Consider the following 25,095-nt stretch of genomic DNA (forward strand, 5'->3'; position numbering starts at 1 on the left):
GACATCACAACTAGTTTGAAGGCCACGTCCTGGTCTGATATTTATCTTACACAAGTGTGATGTTGAAACTTGAAGCCTCTATGTGCTAATACACTGAAAACGGACTTGACAGTAAAGTAGGAGACATCTTGTGTCCAGCAGTTAAACTTCTGAAATGAAAAATATTTGGTAGTTATAACTTTTACTGTGGAAAAACCATATGAGAAACACAACCTTGTTCCAAGCAGAGTCTTAATACATGTCTGGAGGGGATCTTTAACTTTAAATAATCAACAGTTCTGGCTTGTTAACCAGCTAATGTTACCCTTTTCACTAAATTTTTTTTGTTGAATATTGCTATTAAACGCAATATGGTGGTAATAAATGTCATTCAGCATAATTACTTCTAACAACTTGGTGTGGTGTGAACATTAACATATTCATTGTGAAATTGTGCCCCCTCCCCCTTGACTGCATGACCCACCCTGGTACATACAGTAAATGCATCTCATACCACAGATTGTGATTCAGGGACTACTGTATGTACGGACTGTTGGTTTTATTAATTCTTCCATCAAATGTGTTCCAGCATTTCCCTAATTAGGACAACTTTTAATGAACTGACGTTGAAGCATTTTCTATTTCTAATCCTCCACACGGTGAGGAGAATCCCTTGGGATGTGTACCCTGAAACTATTGCTTTGTGACGTGCCATTCATCATAACGGCACGTCAAACCTAATCAATAAACGCGTTTGGAGGTTGAAATGTAGATATGATTGGTTCTGCTGCGCCGCTCCACATGCGCACCTCCCCTCTCTCCTCTCCACTCTCTGGTGCGCTCAGGGGAGCTCAGTCCGATGGAGACTCCGGAAAGTCTCGCATTTCCGTGTCAAATACCCAGCCGGCGTTTGTCAACATGAACATTGTCGTCCGTGCTCGGGATACAAGCTCTCATCATTTATTTCATTTGCGTTTCATACAGACACCTGTCAAGTCGTTTGGATTGCCTTGATTGGTGGTCAACATGGGTCGTGAGCGGCTACACGAGAGACGCCACTGTGAGTATCTTTGTTCAACAAGGTTATTGATTGCAAAGAAGATTGAGAAAGGATTTTTGTTACATTTCCGGTGTGATTAGAGATTATTCCTTAGCTAAATTATGTTTTTCTTTATTTAAAAGCTCTTAATCCTGATTTTAAGTATTTCTTGTAATAAAATCACCTCATTAAAAATCAGCAATGAATAGACAGCACACTGAATAACAGCCTGAGCTTGACTGAAATAGTAGGAAAAAACAAAGATATTATCAAAAAACTGCATGCAAATTCTTTGATAAGTGGTCAGAAATGAGCCTGAAAGTCCCCAAAAGTGATACAGTGTGTTTAAGACTTTGTACTAATGCTGGAAATTGACCTCCTCTAGGTTAAAATTTCAGCTGCAGAATATTTCATTCCTCTGGGGGGTAAAAGACTCTTGGTTGACCAGAGGCTTAACCACAAGCAGGGCTGTGTTATGAGGCAAAGATAAACTGCTGTAAACATTTGTAAACGTGCTCGCCAACATCATGCACTGATCTACTGATTATTATTCTGTTTATTGTAACATAACAAATTGGAACATTGTCTGTTTAGATTTTACTTTTAGGCTAATTCCTTCCATTACACCTAAATGGTTTTTCTCATGTATCACTGCAAACAAACCATGAAGTCACTTGTGTATTCTTTTTCCAGCTTGTTTGGCTGGAAGTCTGGGGTGAGATGCGCTGATGTGTGAGATGTTTGTGCATCCACTGTCTCTGTTTGACATTTTAGTTCACTTCCCTCCCCTGCTTTCCCAATTCTAGACTAAGGGGCTACAGCACTGCTCAGAGTGCAGTGCGGAGGTCCTGACAGGTAGGCAGATGACCTTTGGACAAACCCGCCTCTGTGGATCTCACAGTGCAGCTTCCGAATCACTGCAGTTGTATTTTATTGTTAATTGGAGGGAGAAAGACCTGAGAGTGAGAGAAGGATGAGATAGATACAGTGTCACTTTGTAAGTTATAGCACCTCTCCACACCCTATAACTTCGCACACACCCAGGCCAAACCTCGCTCCGGCTGCTGCACCCTGCCCTGCAGTCTGTCTGGTCTGCCAGGCAAGAAGGCTTTAGGTTGCTCCCCCCGAGTTAGCGGAACAAATGTCTGGAGCTGCTGAGATGTCAAAGCCATGCTTCTTTTGGCAAGGGCCGCCGTTGGAAGGGTTAGGTAATGCTAAAAGTATGAGAGAGGGAGAGGGGAGAAGGAGAGCGAGAGAGTTGTACCATATCAGATTGTTTAGACTGGACTCTGGGGGTCCACCACAAATGGAAGAAAAGGATTCTGTAACATAGAGCATTAAGAATGTGGGAGGATAGCGTGATACTAAAGTGTTTTGGCAACAGCTCAGAGTTTCTATTTCAAGAGTCGGTAGTTTTTAACCTGAAATGACAACAAGCCTCAGTAATGCAAGATCAGCTCTGCATTATTTCTAACATGAAAACTGATGATGCACAGTCAAATTTTTATCCGCATCTGTCACTCTTCTGTTGTTCTGCACACACCTTCTTTTCTGTTGAGCAATTTGTCTGATGGATGGTGTTTTTCTCTGGGATTTTGTTTCGCTTTCTCCCTCGTCGCAGTTGATTTAAAGGAGGATTCTGGCATAACTTCTCCTTTTAAAGTTGAGTCGTTTGATTGACGTAGCCTAAATCATCATAAGAGAAAAGGGAACTGTTCACTTCCTGAGACTACATGTGTCACGTCTGGTATTGTCAACCCTGACACACGTAATGAACATAGTCATAAATATATGGTAAATATTATGTTAAATTACACTGTAGCACATGTGCTCAGGTCAGTATGAGTCATAATACATTAGAGAGTAAAGTTATTCTATAGAGATAACAGCTTATAATACTTTACCCAAAACACTACCCCACTAACTTTCATATTCAAACACTGAAAGTTTTTATTTAATTTAATGTTGCTGAAAACTAAAAGAATTTACTTCCAAATTGCTTAAAATCAACAGCGAACATTCATAAAATGCTACAAGTGCAAACAACACTTAGCTGCATACATGCTGTAACTCTGAATGAGATCTTGTCTGATTCACCAGCCAAGGTAAATATTTTCCCTAATGTATAAAAACATTATAATGTGGGATCAGGCAGTGCTCCAAGTAAAATGTAGGCACAGGAGTGATTCATAAAATAAAATAATGTTCATGACGCATAAAGATTACAGTCTAATTATAAAGGCTTAAAAATTTAAGTGACTTTTTTCACAGGTGAACCTATTAGCTTTACCTCTTACTCTTTATAAATATGTATGGAGTGTGTGAGCAGCTTTTGGCTCACCAGAGTAATGAAGAAATCCAAAGTATGATCAAGCCGCTACATGTCATATGGCTGCGCATGCAAACAGGATCAACAGTAGTAGGTCGTCTCACACACACACACACACACACACAAGCAAAAGCAAAAGCAGTGGCAGTTGAACGGCGCTGACAGGTTCTTTCTTCAAGCGTTTTTCATCAACATAATTGTCAGCCAAATGTTCTCCCGGTTGCAACTCAACAAGATACATGCGTCAGGTTCAAGGACAACAGCAAGCGTTAGTTGCTAACCAAATCCCCAGCTGAGCTTTTGCCACTTTCTGCCTATTGATTAGATTAATCAATAGGAATAACGTGCTCAAGCAGGAGAATTACTCTGCCCAGCTTCAACTGGCTGGGTTTTCCCATTATTCATTGTCTTTTAGTAAAAATAAAGAATTTGTACTGTTTTGTTGTCACTTTAGACTGGAATCTGTGTGTTATAAAAAAACCCAATAAGTTAAATCACACTTTGAATAATCTATATTCAAAACACTTTTGTTCAAAACATCTTTTGTTATCAGCATTTGGTTCTGGCAGTTGAAAGCTCACAGCAGCCCTGCTGTTTGCTCAGGGAGTTTCATCATGTTTTAGTCATAACAAAAAGAAGAATTTAATGAAATATTATTAATCATATTTGTATAACATATTGTAATTTGAAGGGCCCAGGGCACAATAAATTATAATGCATGTTTATTAAAATGTGTCTCTTTAATTTATAGTTTTATTTCTATCACTTAATATAACATTGCGTTCACCAAGGTTATTTATTGAGAGCTGAGAGCAAACATTTGACTCAATAGATCCATCAGATGAGGCAAGAGACACAAGTGGTCAGATGATCTTACAAAACTTACTTGGAAGAGAGAATGTAGGCAGATGGATAAATTATGACCCAAACGGTCTGTTGTAAACATCCATCATAGTTAATCACATCCTCAGAGGCAGTGCTATGCAACTGGAATTGTAGGAATTGAACTGGAATTGCCAGTCACCTGACGCCCTCTGTAAATAACTGTAAAACAAGGCATGCTTTTTGATAAGTAACACTAACACTTGCCATAAAAGGCCTATTACAATTTGATCCAATAAAAATGTCCCAAACAGCCATAGAAGTGCAGTATTTTTATGCTATTCATATGTGTGGGAAGTCAGCAGAAGTACTTTAGGTCTGTCCAGGTCTGTATTTTTATTCTGGGGCTATACTGGAATATCTTTGCATGATTCACAGTTCAAAAAACTCCTTATTCATCTATACTGGCTCCTTATGCAGCTCCTCAGTTCAGCCTCTGTCTGAAACAGGCTGTTTTAGCCCACTTTCTTCTGATTGGTTAGCTTCAACAAGCTGCCCTTCAGCAGGCTTCTGCCAGCTCCTGAGGCTACGTCAACAAACAATAGAAATCAGATCCTGCTTCTTTTTCCTGTTCTTTACTTGAAATATAAACTTCTCAAACACATTCGTATATGTTCGAGCCTGAATCTGATCCAAAATATGCGAGTGGACAACGCAAATAACTCATGGAACAACCTTAGCAACAAAGGGTATGGAACAGATGGCCGTTTGTGGGCATACATGAATGAACTGACATCTAGTCGATGGGAAGCGGAGCGTTCAGAGCAGGTTGAAGCAGTTATGTCCCCTTTACTACATTTCATATGTTTAGTGTGCACTCACTTTACCTCTAAGTAAAGTGGTTAACATGATCTGGCTAAACTGCTGGCTTGTTTACAACCTGTATAATTGTCAGAGCACTTGTTTCTCACCCTATCAGACTTCATTGTCTAGCGATGTCACCATGTTTGTGTTCCTAAAGGTTTTAAGTTCATTTTGGTGAAGAAAATGTAGTATAACTAGTCAAAGCAATGTCCAAAATTTGTAACTTGTAATAAACTGGAATTACCCTTTTATCTGGTTATTACCACCCAGGCTGAACCCAGCTCATCCTCTTTGTCTTCAGGGCTTGCACACTCCTTCACCCTTACACTAATTTAACAGTAGGAGAAATGTTTCAGATGTTCTCTGCTTGTTATAAATGTCACATCGGTTTTAAAGCGCTGCTAAAGAAAACAACCTGTTGCTATTAGAAAAACATACACATGCAAATATATACACTTACATGCATGTTGGGGGACACATCTGTTCCCCAGATGTCAAGGTGGACTGCGGTGACTTGCCTGATCAAGACAGACACCATTGTTAAACAAGAGGTTTAATATTTCTAGTTCTTTTCTTAGTACATGTCAGGTTTGTTTAGACTGTACTATTGTTTATTGAAGAGATTAAGGAGTCAGATTCCTGTGAAGGCAAACATCATTCTTCAGCAATAGAAAATCAACTCGCTCGTCTTCTGTCTTAGTGGAAAGTCTAAAGGAAAGGGAGGACTAGTCCGGCATAATGAGACGGATGAAGCCTGCTTCCTGAGAAATTTGTGCTCTGAGGGAGCTTTTAGATTTCCTGCCAAGATTTCGTCCATAATCTGACTAAGAAATTAAAAAAAAAAAAATACTCATCTAGAAGTAATTGTTGTTTTCTGTCCTTGAAATTGACTTGATTTCATTTTCATCCACAAAGTTTTGATATTACTGCAGTTTGGTATCCCATCTGTCATTGTTTGACTTCCCCATCAGCAGGGACGCTGTCTTATTTCCTTTTGTGGCATTGATTTCTCTAGTGCCTCCCATCTCCCAACGCTGGGATTCAGCCAAGTCCCAGTCACAGTGTGTACTGTACAAGGTCAGAATGTGTTTACACAGTTATAAACATGAAGACATGATTAAAACATGTTTCAGGAGAGGCGAGAATCTGTGTGCACGGAGTGCTGCCTCTTGGAACTGATTGTCTCCCCTCTTTATAACTGATTTTATGGTCACAGCGGATTTTCACATTTGTAAAAGCTCTGTTTCATAATGTTGATGCTAAACAGAGCTGTGCATCTGCGTGCAGCATGCAGTATTTTGTCCCTGGAAGAGCTCCGTGGGGTTGACGATTTTCATTTGCTGTTCAGTTTGTATCTTCGTAGCACAGAATGGGTTGAGGCTGATTGGCATAATTTTGTCATGAAGGCTAGATGAAGGGGGATAAATGAGAGGGTGCAAGACAGGGGGGCTGTTTGTAATGAGCATGTGTTTGAGTGCATCAAGTGTGCATGAATGTGTGTGTGTGTAAGGGGAGTTTATGCTTGCATGTAATGGCATAACCTGCACCCAATTTATGCACCCAAAACAGAATTTCAGTGAACAAATCAAGCCGATGCATCCATAAAAGCCCATCAGAAATGTCATAGTAAATGTAATCAAGGTGAAATATACTGTCACTTCTATCTGAAGGTGGTAGGACTAGAGGGAGACAGAAGGACATAGACTGTCGCTTGACAGTAGTAATTGTTAATGTTTATCAGCAGTGTAAAAGGTTGAATTGCAAGTGTGACACACAGCTGTGGAATTGGTGCAGCTGGGGCTAATTAAAAATAATGAGCTTCATGGTTTGGCCATGTAACAGCCACAAAGTACTGATATGAACCTGTATCACAGCTGGACATGTTGTAATTCATATTGTTCAGCAGAATTTTCAATTAACTGAAACTTTTTTGGTGATTCAGTAAGCTTGAGACAAATCAAATCACAATTACCTGAGTGCACTGCACCTGGACAGTAAACTGAGTGTAAAGACACATCATCTTAAAAAAAAACCCAATTAATTTTCTCATATACAGTTCTTGACAGTGGCCTTATATATATTGCATTTCTGTATACTTAAGACATGATTAAAGCCACTATGTGTAGAATAGGAAAATGTTCAGCTTTGTCTTCCCTGGTTTCAAAAATATATCAGGATATACTGATAAACACACACATTCAACACATAGTGGCCTATGACTCTTTATATGTGGTATAATTGCATTTCTCTTGTAGGATGAACCGTTGTAGTGATATGACACAAAAATAAAAATAATCTATTCATAGTGTCTTTAATGAATTTGAATGAATGAACTTATAGCAAACTCTCAGTTATTTAAATTGTGTTATCCATGCAGAAATGTAAAGAAGAGGTTTTGTCTGCTAGTGTTAAACTCTATCACCCAGGCCTTTGTCAAGTGGGCTTAATTATATATATGTGAGAGATACAATGAAAACATTTAATAAAGTAATCACAGTTATCATTTGATAGGAACAGGAGAGGAGTGAGGTTTACTAGCCTATTAATTATCTGGAACAGAAACTTGAGTTTATATTAATCTCAATGAAATGTAAGAAATTAGCTCTTGCATCCTTTACCTAATGAGTCGCATTAGAAGAAACGCCATGGGTCAATACATCAAATGGTTTTATCCACTCAGCCTGAGTGGATTCAGCACATGTCATGGTAATCCACACATTACTTCATAGGATATTTTCTGCAAAGTTGACATTTTAAACCGGGGATGGAGCAAGAGGAACACTTAAAAGTGTCCTGTGGGAGCATAGTTGTGCTGTTTAAATTCCATCACCAGCTGCTCGTTTAATTTCGACATTTCTAGTATACAAATGTGAGGTCTTACAGTGATATTAACAGAAAAGTCAAGGGCCACCAAAACATTAGCATTAATAGCATGAATTCTCTGGGGATCCAAGTCTGGATTTCAAGTCAGTCTAAACACAACAGTTGGGGGCCTATATGAACATTGAAACAGGTTTTGTTTTTGCTCAGGTTTTCCTCCTGTTCTGACCATTAAAAGATCCCCGAATGTGCTGTCAAGTGATGGGGGGCAAAATCTAGTCTTTTTTTTTTGTGCAAAAATTAATTTAAACGTTTATCTGAAGCTAATATGAGGCTTCAGCTGTCTGAGCTGGTAATCTTATTAGTTTAAAATTCCCTATTTGTGTCTCAACAGACAGTGTTTTGGTTTTGAGCTGTGGTTGAAGGATAATAAAAAAAAGTGGGAACTTGGCACTAAAAAGACTTGAAAGTTGAAAGATGTCCACTTGATTTGACTAATTTGGACAGCTGAGGCTTCATATTAGTTACAGAAAAACTTTAAAATACATTTTTGCATGATAGCAGGGATGTGGATTTTGTATGCTATGGAGTATAAACTGCTACATGTTGTGAATGAACCCAAATAAATTAAATATTCCACAGGTTGCACACTGCTCTTTCACAGGTATCCTTCTTACATTTACAGACAAACTCTCTTTTATTGATCATCTCACATTATTGAGTGCTGAATCCTACTTACACATTTCTGCAAATTCCAGACATCTGTGACTGAACAATTTCTTTCAATTGTCTCAACTACTAGTATTGTAATCCTGGACAATATGTAATAATACAGAATATGGATGATACAGGGGAGAAAGATATTGCCAATACAGTGGCTCCATAGGAGAAGAAATAAACTCAGCACACCAAGTTAGATGATAATATGCAGTGTGTATATTTTAGATGTATTTAGCTTATAGCAACTGTACTGTGTGAGCTGCTGGATGAAATTACATCATGGCTTTCCAATCCTGCAAGATTTCAGATATCTGGCATATTCACACTGTAAACAACCCAACACACTTCTCCCAATAACATGAGAAACATCCCATTCTCACTTGACATTTTGTGCACTCAGAACAGCAGAGGCCTCTGATGCAATGATGAATGCAGGTTTTTATTTTGAGTCAGCCGGATTTTGATGGTGTGATTTCACCTCAGTCAATCCCACCTGCTGCTCGCTTCCTGCCACAGATCGATTTTTAGACCACAGAGGTCTAAAGGCTGTCTTTTCTGCTCTTTCTGACACCGTTTTTCTCATCTTTGCTGCTTCACTTCTCTACACAGTGCTTTACCCTCAACTCTCACTACCCTTTTTATTCTCTATCACATTTTAAAATCTCTCTCTTCTCTCACACTTCTGAATTTTTGCTCTACCCAGGCATTAATATTTTATGGTAATAACAGATTAAAGGTATAATATGTAATTATTCTGAATTAAAATGTCTAAAAACAACTAGACCTATGTTATATATTTTGTTGAGTTGTGTACTCACATTATCCCAAATGTTTCCAACAATTTTCAAACCCAGAGAAATCTGTAATTTAATCAAAGTCACGGACCGTTTCATTTGGTCGCATGTCAATGGCGTCATACCTCCTCTACCAAAGAGTAAACACGCACAAGATGCATACAGCGGCGCTGTGTTTGTCCACTACAATGGCGTCTACCAAAGAGTAGCTTACACATATACAAGATAATACATCGGCGTTGTGGTTGTTCCACAAACTGTTATAAATTGACTTTAATTCAGTTTTAAGACACATTTTCATGATAAATTTAGGTCACTTTTAACTATATCTTTTAACTGGAAGAAGGATTTTAGTCATTGGACGTCTGGATCTTAAGTTATCAGAGAAATAAACTGGGCAAACGTTAGCAGCAGCTCGGCTAACAGCCCCTCCAGGAAGTCCGGTGGTCACCAAACATCATCGGAGAAATATTGATTTTTTTTAGGTGAAACAGCTTTAATTAGTACTTTTAACAATTTTAATCTGCATGTATGTTTGTTTTTGGAGAGGAGATCTCTGCGGATAATTCTGCTCCCGGGAGAAACCGGCCGAACGTCTGGATCTAAAGTTATAAGAGAAATAAACCGAACAAGTGTTAGCAGCAGCTCAGCTAACAGCCCATACCGGACGTCCGGTTGTCACTGTACATTGACGGAGAAACACTGATTTTTTTTTAGGTAAAACAGCTTCATTCAGTGTGTTTACCTGTAATCTCCGAGTCCGTTTGTTTTGGAGAGGAGGAGACCTCTGCGGGTAATTCGGCTCCCAGTAAAAACATCCCGAATGATTAACACTGGAGTAATCCTATCCCGGTGAAGCTGGTTATTTAACAACTAAGACAACAACTCCCATGATCCCTTTCTACTTCACACTTTCATCACACTCCGTCTTTTGTTATTGTTTTGATTGAGAGACCCCTAGCGGCTGAAATTACATATTGTGCGTTTAATAGTTACAGAGAACACAGAGGATAACAACTACCTGGATTAATAACAGAATATGCAACAAAAAGATATACAAAGGAAGGACTAGAAAGGGCTTTACACATCATTAAAAGTCATCAAAACAACACCAAAATATGGAAAAATATGAATTTGATATGAAGGATTTGTATCAGAAGCAGCACCATTCACTAATAACTCGAGTTGCATTTAGGGAGGGGTGTCAGTGGCGTTTTAAAGAACCCACCTTTACCTACTGATATTTCATTAAATGAGGCACGCAACACTTCCAGAGGGATCAAAAATAAGTTCTTTGCTCAATCCCAGTGTCTGCCTACGTGGCCTCGCAGACATCGGCAAGCATTCCTAATAAGTCTGTGAGGGTTCAGAGCGGTCCCATTATGAAATCTGCAAGTGTGTGAGGGCTTCTTTGTGGACTTTTCAAGTCCTTTGTTCACACCTTCAGCATGTTGGCACTCATGCAGACTTTGCATGAGGGTATGTCCCAATTTATAGCATTGTTGCAACATTGAAACGGATGACGGTAAGGCTGTGAGTATAAAAAATAACATGTTGTACAGAAGTTACAAGCAAGCACTGAGTGCAGCTGTTAGTTGTTTATCCTAAAAAATGTCTTAAAGGGGATACTCCAGTGATTTACAAGTACACCTCCATAAAGTCAGGGGCCTCACAACAGACACATTAAAATGAGAATCGAAGCAGCAGAGGCCAAAATATCCTGACTTTTAGTCCCCAGTGTGGGTCAAGCTCCAAAAACACTGGATCCTACGCTTCCCATAATGCAATTTTGTCTTTCACAGTGTATTGTACTAGACTCTCCCTGCCTAATGCTGCCTGATGACATCATCGGGTTAATTTTTTCTCCTCCAGAGATACAGAAGACTTGGTTAAAGTCCCCCTTCCATAAAATGGAGATATGTCTTTCAAATTTGTTTTTCTTCTTGTTCCTTCATTTGGATATTTGAGCTTCACTGTGCAGAATGATTTGTGTGCAGAGTTTGACACTTGAAAGCTCTTTTGACATTCATCTGCTCAAGGCGGAAAGTTTCTCTGTGCTAACCTTAAATTTGAATTCAAATCATTTACCTACGAGCACGGTTTGTGACATCACACAACTGGTTTGGAGCCAGTTGTGGTCCAGTATGTAACTTGAAACCTCCAGTGTGCAAACACTGAGAATGGACTTTTCTGTGAAGTAGGAGACATCATGTGGAAAAACCATATTAGACACACATTATCATTCAAGCAGAGTATTTTTTGTATATCTTACAAGATGTCTGGAGGGGATCTTTAAGCTTTATTAGTTCAGGAAACCCTCAGGAAAACTGGCCATTAAGAGATCCTGTCGTAAGGCACTTTCAATATAAGTGATGGGCGACAAAATCCACAGTCCTTCTTCTGTGGAAAAATGTATTTAAAAGTTTATTTGAAGATAATATGATGCTTCAGGCATCCGCATTAGTCAAGTAGATATTTTTCAAGGTTACTGTCTTTATTGCCAATTTACCTCTTTTTGTTACTATACCTCCACTGCAACTGAACAGGAAAACAATGTCCGTCTAAAAAGACTGTGACTGTGGAAGATATCAACTTTATTTGTCTAACTCAGATGGCTGAAGCCTCATATTATCTTCGGATAAACTTTTAAATACATTGTCTGTCAAAACTGTGGATTTTGTCCCCCGTAACTTACATTGGAGGGGATCTTCTATTGGTCAGTATAAACAGGAGAAATGATTACAGCAAGAAAAGCCTGCTTCAATGTTCATTTGGGCACCTGCCTATTGTTTTAAGACATTTCCTTTAAGGCTCGTTTTTCGTTCACAGCAATGACAGAGAATTTGTAAATTTGCTTTCAGTACAAGCTACAGCAAGTAGCTAATCCTACAGTTGTGATGGGAGCATACTAATCACTTCTGTGGGTGGCTGCTCTGTCTTTGCAATAAGTAAATGGTGGTGAGCTGATGTGAGTTTCTCTCATTTTCTTACATTGATCAAATAGCATTACTGCCATTAGTTTAATTAGTTTCATGGAACTCTATTTCAAAATTAAGTAACGTATCATGAGAGGACTGGGGTGGCATTTCAATATACTCTGGTTTTGCACCTTTAATGATGTAACTGTGAATATATTGAGTCACATAATGTTTTTGTGGCTGCACTTTAACAGGCCCTTGTTGCTCAGTAAGAAAAAACATTGTAAAATCAGTGAAACTCCAACTGGTGGATTTCATTTCCTGGTCCAGTGGGATCAAGTATTACAAACTGCAACAAAAGAAAAAGAAATATGCTACTAGTTTATGAAGTGTCAGGGAAGTGTTTTAAAAACATTTGACACTTCGATGTCTGTAATTTATTAGCAAACGACCCCAGAAATAATAATGCCTGCTTTATTTTTAGTCAGGTGGCAGGAAAAAGAAAACAAAATGTGTGCACACTGCTTGTCCACCTGTATCAATACCTAACATTGGTCTCTGTGTAAAACCTTGATCTTGGAGAATAATGTTTTCAGGTTAACAAAATAGAGCTCTTAGCAGGCTCTTAGCTCACAGAGAATAATCGTGTGTTTTTAGTTTTGAATTACAGAGTAACTATTATTCTGACCTTGAAGGTCTCTCCGTAGGGCTTGTCTTTGCATGTGCTATATAGCCTTCAACCTAAAGCAAAGGATCTCCATCCAGCAGACCACACACACTCTGCAGCTGACCTCAAACAATTTAGAGGTGACTCTCTGCTAAAGAAAGAAGTATAGTTTGAAATTCACACACTGATGCCTCAGAGGACGAATAAAGCTCCCTCAAATACCCTAATATTAAACATGTTCAGTCCATCTTTCTTGGAATCATGGGAGATGACTAAAATACTTCAAAGGAAATACACTGCTGCACTTTTGGCAAAAAGAAAACGGAACTCATAAAATAGCCATGCGCTTTGTTTTAACAACTGTTTCCGATTTTACAGGAGGCCTTGCTGAAAGACTCGGGAGCGTGTAAGAAATGAAGACGAATGATGACCTGCAGATTAAAAACCATGATGAGTGGACACAGCCTCCTGCAGGTGAAGCTTGAACTTTTTTAAGAGAATCACTTATCAGCTTCTTTTTCTACATGCTGACTCTGCCTCCATGACAGTATGCCACTATCAGACTGCAAATATGGGAGCAACACCCAAACAGACCCCACCTACAGCCTCCACAGCTTGCCCATGGCTGAAATCTATGGGAAAAGGCCCGTCAGGACGTTTTTTGACTTCAGGCAGACAAACCTGCCTGAAAATCCGGATGTCAAGTGGGCTCCTCTGTTGTCACTGACTAACCTGCGAAGCTTCTCAAAAGTCAAAGTGGTGAGCTTCCTTCTGGGCTTGACGTTGACATTCCTCATCGTGGCTTCTTATATCCTGACATGGGACATGAAAGGACTTCTGTTCACCCCCCCGCCCTATCAGCTCAGACCTGTGGTCATCCCGACCAGCACAGCGGCAGCTGATGTTTCTTCTGAAAAGAATTTAATACACATGAAACTGCTGGTGAAGATAATCGGCTCCAAGCTAGAATATACATCCAGGAAGGTCCCTGATGAAAAGGACATCATTGGAACCGACTCCCATGTAAGTCTGTGGTTTGTTGCACATCTTGTTAACTGAAACCCTTGCAAATCAGAATGGTGATTTTCATGTTTTTACTTAACTGAAATGATCTCATGCTCCTTTTTGAGTTGTTAAATTTCACCCACTCTTTTATCAAACCTATTAGTCAAACTCACAACTACATATTAGACCAACTAACATAAAGACTGCTTTTCTTCTTATTATTATTATTTCCAGGGTGCGACGATGACACAGTGTTTTCACCCAGTAATGACAATGAATGAAAAATATGTTGACAAATGATATTTCAGGCTACACTTTATAATCACTTTATTTTTTTGTAGACACAAGTGAATTGTAGGAGACTGACAAATAACAAACACCTCACCATATGCCCTCAGTTACTATAATGACTGTTTGGTGAAGCTCATAATCACCGGTGTTTGTTGAGACTGTCAGACGTCTTGATTTAACTTAACATTTCTAGAGCCAAAGTTTGTTGTTTTTTTAAGTAAATATCAGGTTACACGTCTTGATAAGTGTTGCTAAGGGCCTGCTGCTTCTGTTTCTATGCGCTAAAGTAGCTCTCCTGTGTTTGGTTTATGTCCTCGTCATATTTTCCCACGTTACACTGCATAATTTTACAGTGTTGATGGCCAAAGCCTCATCAAATCTGGCGGTTACGCTGTAAAACACAATTACGGAGGTGGCGACACAAGTGAGTCAGTGTCAGTGTTGGATATATGAATATCTTTTTCTAACATAATGCAACTAACAGCTGTACAAAGAGGACAAACAGGTGATGATGTATCAATTCTGAAGCTGCAAAATCATGTAATGTGGGTTTTAAGTAGTGTTTTGACACTTTTTATGTAATAAGAAGTTATAATAATTGGCTTATATGAATATAAAATTGGCCACCTGTCTGTCAAGCCACAGGTCATCAAAAGATACATTTTGGGATATAAAAATAATGACCTTCAAAACTCAGGGTTTAGGCTACTAAACGGCTTTAATTATTGTAAGGTATTTCAGTTTTTTGGCTAATTTTTTCTTGTGTCTCTCACCACAGCTGTTCACTGCAATTCCTCGCCAGTTCCTGCCTGGCATCAAGAGCCCCTGCTGGTATGAAGAGTTCACCAGTAAACTCAGCACTGATCTGTACAAGAGGAACCTCTTCACTGTGCGCTCAAAGAGCTTCAAGACTGTGTGCGACCACCTGAGGACCAACTTCCACCAGTATTTAATCCACAGAGACGGCAAATGGTTTCGTCTGCGCTGCCTGCCGTACTTCTACATCATCGGTCAACCAAAGTGTGGCACAACGGACTTATTTCACAGACTGCTGCTGCACCCAGAGGTCAAGTTCAACACCATGAAGGAGCCCCATTGGTGGACCAGGAAACGCTTTGGTAAATCATCAGAGGATGGATGGTTATTCTAAAAAGTGTTTTGACGATTTTGGATAAAGTTTGTGGAGGCCAGGTGATGGATAATAATAGATTATTAGACAATGTAGGCTTCAGCCGTAGTAGTATTGTGTATAATTAACAATACACAGTAGTGGAGTTCTGACTTGATTAACCCGTTACTTCTACACAGACTTCACAACTGATTAAAATCAGGTCCTATTTTATTTCAGCATCTAATAACATAAAAAAACAGACTCAAGCAGCCTGTTCTCATCATATTTCTTTTGCAATGAAATGACTCACTACAGTGCTGCAAAGGTTTCAAGGTCAAGTATTTGTTATTATGTCTCATTGAAATTTTTCTTCTAGGGTTTGTAAATGTGAGATCAGCAAACATAACTTATCATTTAAACCTTTTCATGTCAGCTGTCCACTGATTTTATAGTTGTGTCCATATTTCTTCTCTTATGGTTCTGATTTTATTGTCTTCACAGGATATTCTTTTTTTCCTTAAAGTATTTGTTTTTACACACACACACACACACACACACACACACACACACACACACACACACACACACACACATTTGAAACATAAAATTATAATTCAGAATTTACAATTCTACAAAAATCCACCCATCCATTAGCTAATTAGCTATCCGGCTTATCCTTCTCAGGGTTGCAGGGTTTGCTGGATCCTTACTCATCCATATAGAGACTATTTTATGATAATAAATTCTAATTCAGCAGTACATAAATGCCCAAATATAGAAATACTGCTGGTCTGCAAGCTAAAAAACAAACTAAAGCTACAGTACACTACCACCACTGTTAGTGAAGGCCTTCTGCAGCTGCTTCATTAATAAAAGGCTTCATTAATTCCCTTCCCTGGAAGGTTTTTACTGTGAGCTGCCTGCAGACAGTGCTGCGTAGTAACAGTATATATACTCACATATATGTCTTAGTTAATAATACATTATAAATTCATTCGGCAATTATCTTTTGATCATACTCCAGAAACAGAGGTTTTTACAAATTCTCAATTTTTTCAACCAGGTTCAAAGGTTATACAATCTGTTAAATGAATTTTATGGTGAAGTAGTCTATAAATGAGCATATAATGAGTGTTATTTTGGCATACTGTGTGGTGCAGGTTATATCCGTTTCAAAGATGGCTTCCAGGAAAGTTTTCCTGTGGAAGACTACCTGGATCTGTTTGACTTGGCAGCACACAACATCCAAGGAAGAATCAGTGGAAATTCATCTGGAGACCACAGCACACTCCAGTTCATAACAGGTGAACACATGCGAAAGTGTTTGGGTATGATTTGGTATTGTTAGCGGCCATTGTGCATCAAATGGAAGAATTTGCTGCCTTTAGAGTTTTCATGCGGTGTTTTCTGAGGACCTTTGAGCAGCCAAACAATTGGATCCTGACCATGATTCAAATTACAGGTTTCGTTCGTCTGCCTTGCCTTTATTGTCAGTCCTGGCTCAGTTTCAGTGGATTCCCCACAAATGGCTCTGACCTCAGTAGCACAACAGTGATCATATGGAGAGCCAAAGGGAAATACCGCTCACATTATTCTAGGTATTCTGTAGTCTGACAGGGAAAACCCAGTGTATTTGATAGTGTTCACAGTATCTCATACACTGCAGGGTGCTGTCACAATCACCTTTAATTGCTCTCTATGCATCTGTGATTATAAATCAGATGACTCAAACCTTGTTCACCTGGCTCTGAGAGACAGAAGAATATAATCGCTACTTATCAAAACATGGAATTAAATAAATTACATTTTTGGAGTGAACAAGTATTAATCTTTTAAAGCACAATCCTTATTAACATGGTTTTGTAAAGTGGTTTCATCTTCTCATGAAAATGTGCTGATAAGAATGTTCTGCTCGCTTGGCTTTGGTTGCTGATCCTTATTTGGATTTTGCATGAGCGTTCATAATAAATTATACAGTTAATTTTCAAAATCTAAAGAGTTGCAGCTGGACTATCACGAATCTGTTCGAGAGTAGATTAGGGAGACATAATGTTCCCAGATAAGAAAACTGTTAACATTTCATGCTTATTTTGGCCTGAAATTCAGCTCAACTTTGCCACATGATGTCTGTGTTTCTGCTCCACTCGCTCCATTTTAAAATGAACTGTTGATGCCCAAGGTGATGCTAAGACTGTCTTGACAGGTGAAGCCAGTGCATCCACTATGTGGGACAATCAAGCCTGGAGCTATATCAATGGAGACCTGGAAGAGACAGAACCCCCGTTCCTGACCCAGGACTTTATCCACACAGTCCAGCCAAGTGCCAAAATCATCATCATGCTTAGAGATCCAGTAGAGAGGTAATGTAGAGAAATCCAACCACACAGCTGCCTGTATAGATGATGGACACTTTTCTGTGGTGCTCATTAAAAATAATTTCCATGTTTGAATTGCTCCTAAACAGTTTTCCTGTAATTTATCATTGTTGCAGAACATAATTGTTTTAAACCTTCTTGTATATCCAGCAGAATGTCATTTTGCAGTTCCAACTGGCTTACAACTCTGTTTCACTCTGTTCCCAGGCTTTACTCTGACTACCTGTACTTCAAAATGGCCAACAAGTCAGCAGAGGACTTCCATCAAAAGGTCATAGAGTCCATACAGTTGTTTCAGTCCTGCCTTTCGGAGAGATCTCTTCGTTCCTGCGTCTACAACACCAACCTCTCCAACGCAATGCCGGTCAGCTGAAATGATGTTCTCACTTTTAACTGTTTGAATATCATTTTACATGAGACTAATTACAGCTTTTATAAGTATATATATTTATACCTATCAATAAACACTCACTTTATGCTTTGAGGATTTCCACCTGTCCTCAGATTCATCTTTAAATGGATGTTACTACACTGAAGTCCAAAATATTATCAACTAGCTGCTGAAACTCACTTCAGACCCTTCAGCATATATCCTATCAGACAGCGCTCCTGCAGGAATACGTTGATTTATGAGCTCTGTCGGTTGGTCGCCCCTAATCACAACATGTAGGTGACAGCACTGTTATCCTGGGAGATTTACTTCAGTAAAAGCAGCAATCAGCTCGGCTTGAAACTGTTGGAACAAAAACATTCAGAAAAAACTACCCTTAGATTTTGTTTACATGATTCTTGTGTTATGGATGAGTTTGGATGGGTTGTTAAAATATGTAAAATGTTGTTTCATGCTGCTTGTGAATGGTTTCAGTGGGTAGAGTTGCACTGTGGCGCTCTCTTGAGGACTATCAGTGTCAGTGCAGCTGGATTAAACACTGAACTGTCTCACTCTTACTGTAATTTCACTGTTCACCAAATGGGGGAGACATTTACCCCGTGAAGAAGACTTTAAAGTTTAGGTTGCATGACAGAAGTATCTGTTCACTCCATTTACTATGTTCATCATATCCCCTGTTTCTTAGCTTCAATTTATGACAAAACAGCATGTTGTCATGATTTTTGAAACATATTTCCTTTACCATTTTAACAGTTTTTTTGATCTGTGCACTGAGGTCTTAGCCCACAACATCATTAATTCATATTTTCTTTACAAGCCATGGTGTGCAAACATTTTACTTGTCTGTATTTATTAGTTTTAGTTTTGTATGTATGAAGCTCTAACACCAGAACACTTCACTGAAAAAAAGAAAAAAGAGTTGAGTGTAATTTCTTCATATATTTTCATTAACTGATGCTTCAGCAATTTGGACTCAAATAATTTGGTGTGTTTGAAGCTGTTAGTTGTCTTGTGTCATTTTGAAAGATATCAAAGTATTGATTTCCAGAGCTCTCTTATAGCTTACACTTGCTGCTAACTGCTGTTGAATAATTTTAATATAACCAGGTAGCAATATTTGTTGTCTTTAACTGGAAATGGAAAAGGATAGTTTAAAGGATAAGGCTTGCTATATTCTATAGCTAAGCTTCGACTCAAGATGTAAATATTTAAAAACAGATCAGGAAAATATACTTTCATTTTTAAAAATGCTCAGTTTTTTCTTAAAACTGTGCACCGTATTTTTCAGCAAACTTTACTCAAGTAGTAAATGGTGCATTTACTGGCAACTACTTTCATACTCAAATTTGATGGAAGGAACATATCATCCGGTGCAGCTGTGTGATCGATCATTGATGAGCTTTTTGTTGCTGGACAACAATGGAGGTCTATGATACAGATGAATAAATTCTATCAGGGTTCAGATAAACAGACAATACTAGTTAGTAGGATCAGTTCATTTTTGGTTTTTGTCTTTTCAATGCACATGTCAACAATAAAATAATAATTTGGTGATATTGTAAATGTTCACATTTCAGTTTTTCTGAACACTTTAAGGATTTCTTGTCCACATTTGCTAAAAATTTGAGATTGAAAGTTCACTCTTGACCTTGAAAACAGAATTTTGACAAAAAAAACAATCTCACCACATGTATGATGTTGACTTATCTGGATGCGTCCCCACAGGTGCGGCTAAATCTGGGGATGTACATCGTCTTCTTACTGGACTGGCTGACAGTTTTCCACAGGGAGCAGATTCTAGTTCTTCGACTGGAGGACTACGCAGCCAACCTGAAAGTGACAATCAAAAAAGTTTTTGATTATCTGAGTGTAGGTATGTAACAAAAAAGCTGTACAGTGACATGCTGCACATTTAAGTTAAGCTAATAAATTTTAACATCAGAATTTTAAAAAAATGAGCTTATATCTTCTTGGTTATGTATTTATTTGTTTATTTCTTCCTTAAACTTTCACTCTGGTATTGTTTGCAAGGTTTCAGATGTGTCCGATAATCTTTGCAGGTCCTTTGTCGGAGCAGGTGGAGGCAGCACTGACCAAACGGCCAATGTCTAACACCCGGCGTGCAGCAGACAGGAACCTTGGTCCTATGCTTCCTGCCACCAGAGATCTCCTCAGGGAATTTCATCAGCCCTTCAACCATAAACTGGCCAGTGTGCTGGAAAACAAGGCCTTCCTCTGGAGTGACACCTGAAGTAGCACAAGCACAGAAGAAACCAGAGAAAGAACTAAAGCAGGGATTACCGACAAAAAAATATCTACAGTGGGAGAACTCTTACACAGGTGAATTATTTGTCTGTGGCATTATATGAGTGAGTGTGTGGGTTTTGTTTGTGATATTTATTTGCTTTTGAAAGAATGTGTGACGAATCAAGTGAATTAGTCAGAGTGATGATAATAAACTAATGTTGTGTTTCTAAAATACTTCAGCAGTGTTGGAAAGCCATTTTACTCAAAATGCACTGTTACAATCTACAGATTCATAACTGTACACCTCTGATAAAGTTTTCACTTCATTTATGGATCAACAGGCAGGCTTGAATATAATGTAGTCATGATATTGTGATTTGAGATTTGTTCTCATATGATGAAACATCTACTGTCCCATTTTTCTTGTCTATTTCCCCACATTTTTAGCCAGAAAGAAGCACAGAAAGTTGTAACATTAGATTTCATATAATCTAAGAGAAGGCTTCAAATGAGAGGGTTACATATTACTACAATGACTATTGTGCAGTAAATGGATCTGGGAAAGTGAACTAACAGCAGTTGAAGTGTTAAAAAAACAAAACAAAAATGGCAATAAAATGATTTGAAGTTGATTTTGTACAGAGTGGTGTTTGTATGTTGATGTTCTGGGATGAAATCACAAGAGGGCACTAAAACACAGATCATAACTATAACAGGTCAACATCCAAACCTCTGATTGCTCCATGCAGACATGCTGTCACTGAGGTATTTCATTGGGTTGTGTTTATACAATACAGATTAAAATATAGCATTAATATAGCATCAATTCATGTCTACAAAATTATAAATAATGTTTTTCCTTTGTCACTTGGGGTTCATGAGGGCACATTAGCTGTATCTTCAGGCTGCTTTTATCACAATAATGAAACATAAAAAGGCTGTATGGTGGATTTACAGAAACCAAATACAATTGAACCCAAGGGATGGGATCCAGGAGAGAGAAGGATTGTAAGAGGCAGACTGACCAGGTGAGATGAATTTCCCTGATGATCTGACTCAGCCCTCCCAGCTCCAGACTGAACCCCACAATCAAATCCCTGCAGGTGATTATAATAATTATATATATTTACAATCATTCCCAAATATTTACATAGAAAATTGCATAGATAGAAAATATAAATCAAAAGAGCGCAATGCGAAAATGCCCTTCTTGTATGCCACAGTATACCAAATATATCCACATGTGTATACACACAAAACATCAGCCTATGTCTGATATGGATAAAATGTTGCAATGTTGCACATGTGCTGAATAAAGATTGTGCATCCTTACTTTGAACTGACACCTCAAGCAAGAAATGTTCATCTCTGAATAATTCACAAGTCATTTTCACAAAACAGATTAAATTAATTTTTTGGCCCCAGAAGCTCATATGCATTTCATGACTTCTTATTTTGAGTGCTATTATATGATGTCATATGTGCTTTTATTCAAGCATTGTCCTTGCACGTCAAGAGCAACACAGAATGTGAGAAATATTCAGAATTACTTTGATTTTACTTCTGCAGAAATGCAATGCAAAGCAGCACTGTGATACTGTGAAATAAAACTCATTTAGCTTCATCCTCAAAACTGTATGTGATGTAATGAACTGTCTCCACATCCCTTGTCTTGGGGACAAATTCAGTTTCAGTTTAAATAGAATTACTGTCTCATTATGTTGTCAGAGTTACTCATGTAAACACTTTTTCTGCAGTTGTGTCATTAGACCTACTCACTGTCATTTGAGAAAATTACATCCCTTAAAGTAACAATCTCGAACATCTCCGTTTTGCTCTCTTTGGCAGCACCTATGGCGATAAGCAGTAATTACAGGTGTGTTTTTGATCTTACTTTCCAGGGATCCAAACAGTGTTACCTGTGTGACTTCAATATGCTGCTTTACACACAAGTGATTTGAAGATCAAGTGTGTTGCGTTAGCTCTGTATACCCTCTCTGGCGGACCAACCACTGCTGGGTGATGGAAAACACGTCACTAACTGTGAGCCGCTTATTATTTTTCCTGGGAATGTCGCCACCGACACCCAGTTGGTAATACTCGTAATACTGCAAATGCAAGAGCTTTCATCAGTGGGCGATAGGCTCAATCGCCATTGTGTGACATCATTCGGTGACAGATAGTGACTTAACAGATGTTTTATTTAAATGAAAATTTTCAAGGTTATTACTTTAACTGTGTCTCACTTGATGGGCAGACAACCCATTACATTTAACACCATTAAGATTACAGGTGACATTTTCCCTCTGTCACTGTCAACATGCACTTACTGAGGAAAGGAAATCAAAGAACGGAGATTGAAGAGCAGCGGTGGAGGAGAATCACCATGTTTAGCTCTTTGATTATGTGCATTTACAATGTGATTGTTCTCTCAGATGACGACAGAGTCTCAGGATCCTCAGGGCTGAAGCACTGATGCTCTGGTGAGAGAAAGGTAGTCAGGTATGGCTGATTAGCCTCTTCATGTGATATTGATGGAAATCCTCTACAGGATTTTCAAAGGTGGAAGAAACCGATAAGACGTCTTTTGACATTCCTTCATTTTATGAAGGACGTAAGACATTGGATTGTGTACATGTAAGACATTTGATTGTGCACATAGGTGTGAGCGAGTGTATTTTAGGAGTTAGGATTATGTGAGAGTCCACTGAGTGCCTGTGCTTTTTTCTTGCATCATCCCACTTCACACCCAGTTTCACAGTTTCATCATGTTCACACCTGGGTGCAGAGGAGAAAAAATCATTATCTACTGTCCACTGAGCAGCTTCACTGCCAGCAGTCTGATGTCCAGTGCCTTGCTCAAGGGCACATTAAAGGACAGGCCCACAATTTTTCTTCCCTAAAAACAATAGCCAGATGCCCATAAGAACACTGAAACAGTTTTTGCTCACTGTAATCATTCCTCCTGTTCATACTGACTGATAAGAAGATCCCTTTCAAATGTGCTCACAATGTAAGTGATGAGGGACAAAATCCACAGTCCTTATTTTGAGCAAAACAAGTATTTTAAAGTTTATCTGAAGATAATGTGAGGCTTCAGTCATCTGAGTTAGTTAAACAATGGATATCTTCACAGGCTCTTAACAGACTAACTTTGAGATATCTACTTGATTTGACTAATTTTGGCTGCTGAAGCCTCATATTAGCTTCAAATGCATGCTCACAGCTGAAAATCAACAAATTCAGAGTACTGAATTAATGATTGTTTTCATCAGTGTAATCTAGTTGGAAAAGCTGTAAATGTTACATCATTCAATCTTAAAATATGCTACAAGATACATGTGTTTTATGGATATTTCTGACATGTCACAGCAGGAAAAATACAGGTATAAATAATCAAATGATGGTGGCTCACAGTCACACGGTTATGACTTACTGGGACACTTGAATTGAACTGAGTCATCGTTAATGTTATCAGTAACACCTGTGTTTTTTCTGCTGTGACAAGTCAAAATATCTGCTGTGAAAAAGGCCTGTGGCAAACGGTAACCAGCTCTAGAACGTGTTGATGCCTGTTGACTAATTGATACCTGTTGCCTGTTGATACCTGTTAAACACAATGAATAAGAACAAGACTAGGTCAAAAAAAATTGAAATGACCAATATAGAAAGTAACGACACTCACCCAAGGTTGATGAAGTTGGTCGGCCTTCTGACCAATGGTGTAACTTCATCATTCAGTCACTCAGTCGGTCAGTCAGTCAGGGACAAAGTTTCGCATTTAAAGTGCTGGCCTGCTGTGGTCCAGCCAAGAATCAGCATAGACCTAGAGCAGGAGCTTACGCTGTGTTTCATTTGTAGTAGTAGTTGTCCTTTGTGTTACGTAACATGGAGGCCACTTCGAGAGCAGAGGGAAAGTGGGCAAGGGAGGAGCAGGGGATTTAAATGTAATCCACTTGCCCTTGTAGTCAGCCCTTAAATACAGTACTGTACCATGATAAGATAAACAATCACTATGGGGTGGCCTACTAACATTACTATAATGTGAAATGGTGTGCTAAACAGCATAATTCAGTAACATGGGTCCTCTGATTATCTGGATATTGATACTTACACTTGTAGATTGTTTGCTCAGATGTTCTTTCTGTTTGTTATAATCACAAACATCTGTTTTAAATACTGTAAATCAGAAGCGTTGACATCATAGCGGAAATGATGAGAAACTGAAATGCACAGTGTATGATCTGCAGTGCTGAGTGACTATCGTTGATGACTGGCTCCCCCAACCCCCAAAGGGTCAATCTCACGAAGTTCACTTGAATTTTCCAGAGAAATGGAATGACACTTATCTTGGCAGCAGGGATTCCCCGAGGGCAAGTGCCGAGGGGAAGTCAACGAGGGCGTGTTGAATGACTAATGAAACGCAGCCTCAGATTTACTTAAGGAGGCATAATCGAAGTTGGAGGGAAAAGAGAAGGTACATCCTCAAAGATTAAAACAATGACAGGTCATATTTACTGTTCCACACCGAAGAAACACTGTAAATCAGTTAAGCATCTGTCTCTGTCCGTCTATAACAGTCCGTTTTAGCTCCTGTCTCTTTGGCCCCACTCCCGATGAGCCCACTCTGTTTTGATTGGTCAGCTTTCCAGAAGCCTGCTGAGAGGCAGCACGTATCAGAGTCATGTTAAGTTACAGCTGACAGGAGTGCGGACTGAAAACG

The 25,095-nt window shown here is 38.8% G+C and overlaps 1 protein-coding gene and 1 long non-coding RNA gene across 5 annotated transcripts; one reads left to right on the forward strand and one right to left on the reverse strand.

Moving 5' to 3' along the window:
* The first annotated feature begins 564 nt into the window (after positions 1-564).
* LOC122997235 (carbohydrate sulfotransferase 15-like) lies at positions 565-23,376 on the forward strand. Of its 3 annotated transcripts, XR_006407183.1 has the most exons (10): positions 565-1,039; positions 13,331-13,975; positions 15,027-15,366; positions 16,520-16,663; positions 17,563-17,719; positions 17,942-18,098; positions 19,851-19,998; positions 20,186-20,465; positions 21,089-21,137; positions 21,330-23,376. XR_006407183.1 is itself a non-coding variant. In XM_044373270.1 (9 exons), the coding sequence occupies exons 3-9, from the start codon at positions 13,502-13,504 to the stop codon at positions 20,374-20,376; spliced, it is 1,611 nt and encodes a 536-aa protein (XP_044229205.1). In that variant the 5' UTR covers positions 565-1,039; positions 13,331-13,426; position 13,501; the 3' UTR covers positions 20,377-21,004. The 3 variants fall into 3 exon arrangements, 2 of the variants coding, with proteins under 2 accessions (XP_044229205.1, XP_044229204.1); XM_044373270.1 differs by lacking the exons at positions 21,089-21,137; positions 21,330-23,376 and having other exon boundaries at positions 13,331-13,426; positions 13,501-13,975; positions 20,186-21,004; XM_044373269.1 differs by lacking the exons at positions 21,089-21,137; positions 21,330-23,376 and having other exon boundaries at positions 20,186-21,004.
* LOC122997237 lies at positions 2,058-3,955 on the reverse strand. Of its 2 annotated transcripts, XR_006407185.1 has the most exons (3): positions 3,360-3,955; positions 2,562-2,704; positions 2,058-2,232 (listed from the first exon to the last, which is right to left on the reverse strand). It is a non-coding gene; the product is annotated as an uncharacterized LOC122997237 (long non-coding RNA). The 2 variants fall into 2 exon arrangements; XR_006407184.1 differs by having other exon boundaries at positions 2,562-3,955.
* Positions 23,377-25,095: the final 1,719 nt, after the last annotated feature.

This window comes from Thunnus albacares, chromosome 14 (assembly GCF_914725855.1).
Source record: "Thunnus albacares chromosome 14, fThuAlb1.1, whole genome shotgun sequence".
NCBI classification, from domain to species: domain Eukaryota; kingdom Metazoa; phylum Chordata; class Actinopteri; order Scombriformes; family Scombridae; genus Thunnus; species Thunnus albacares.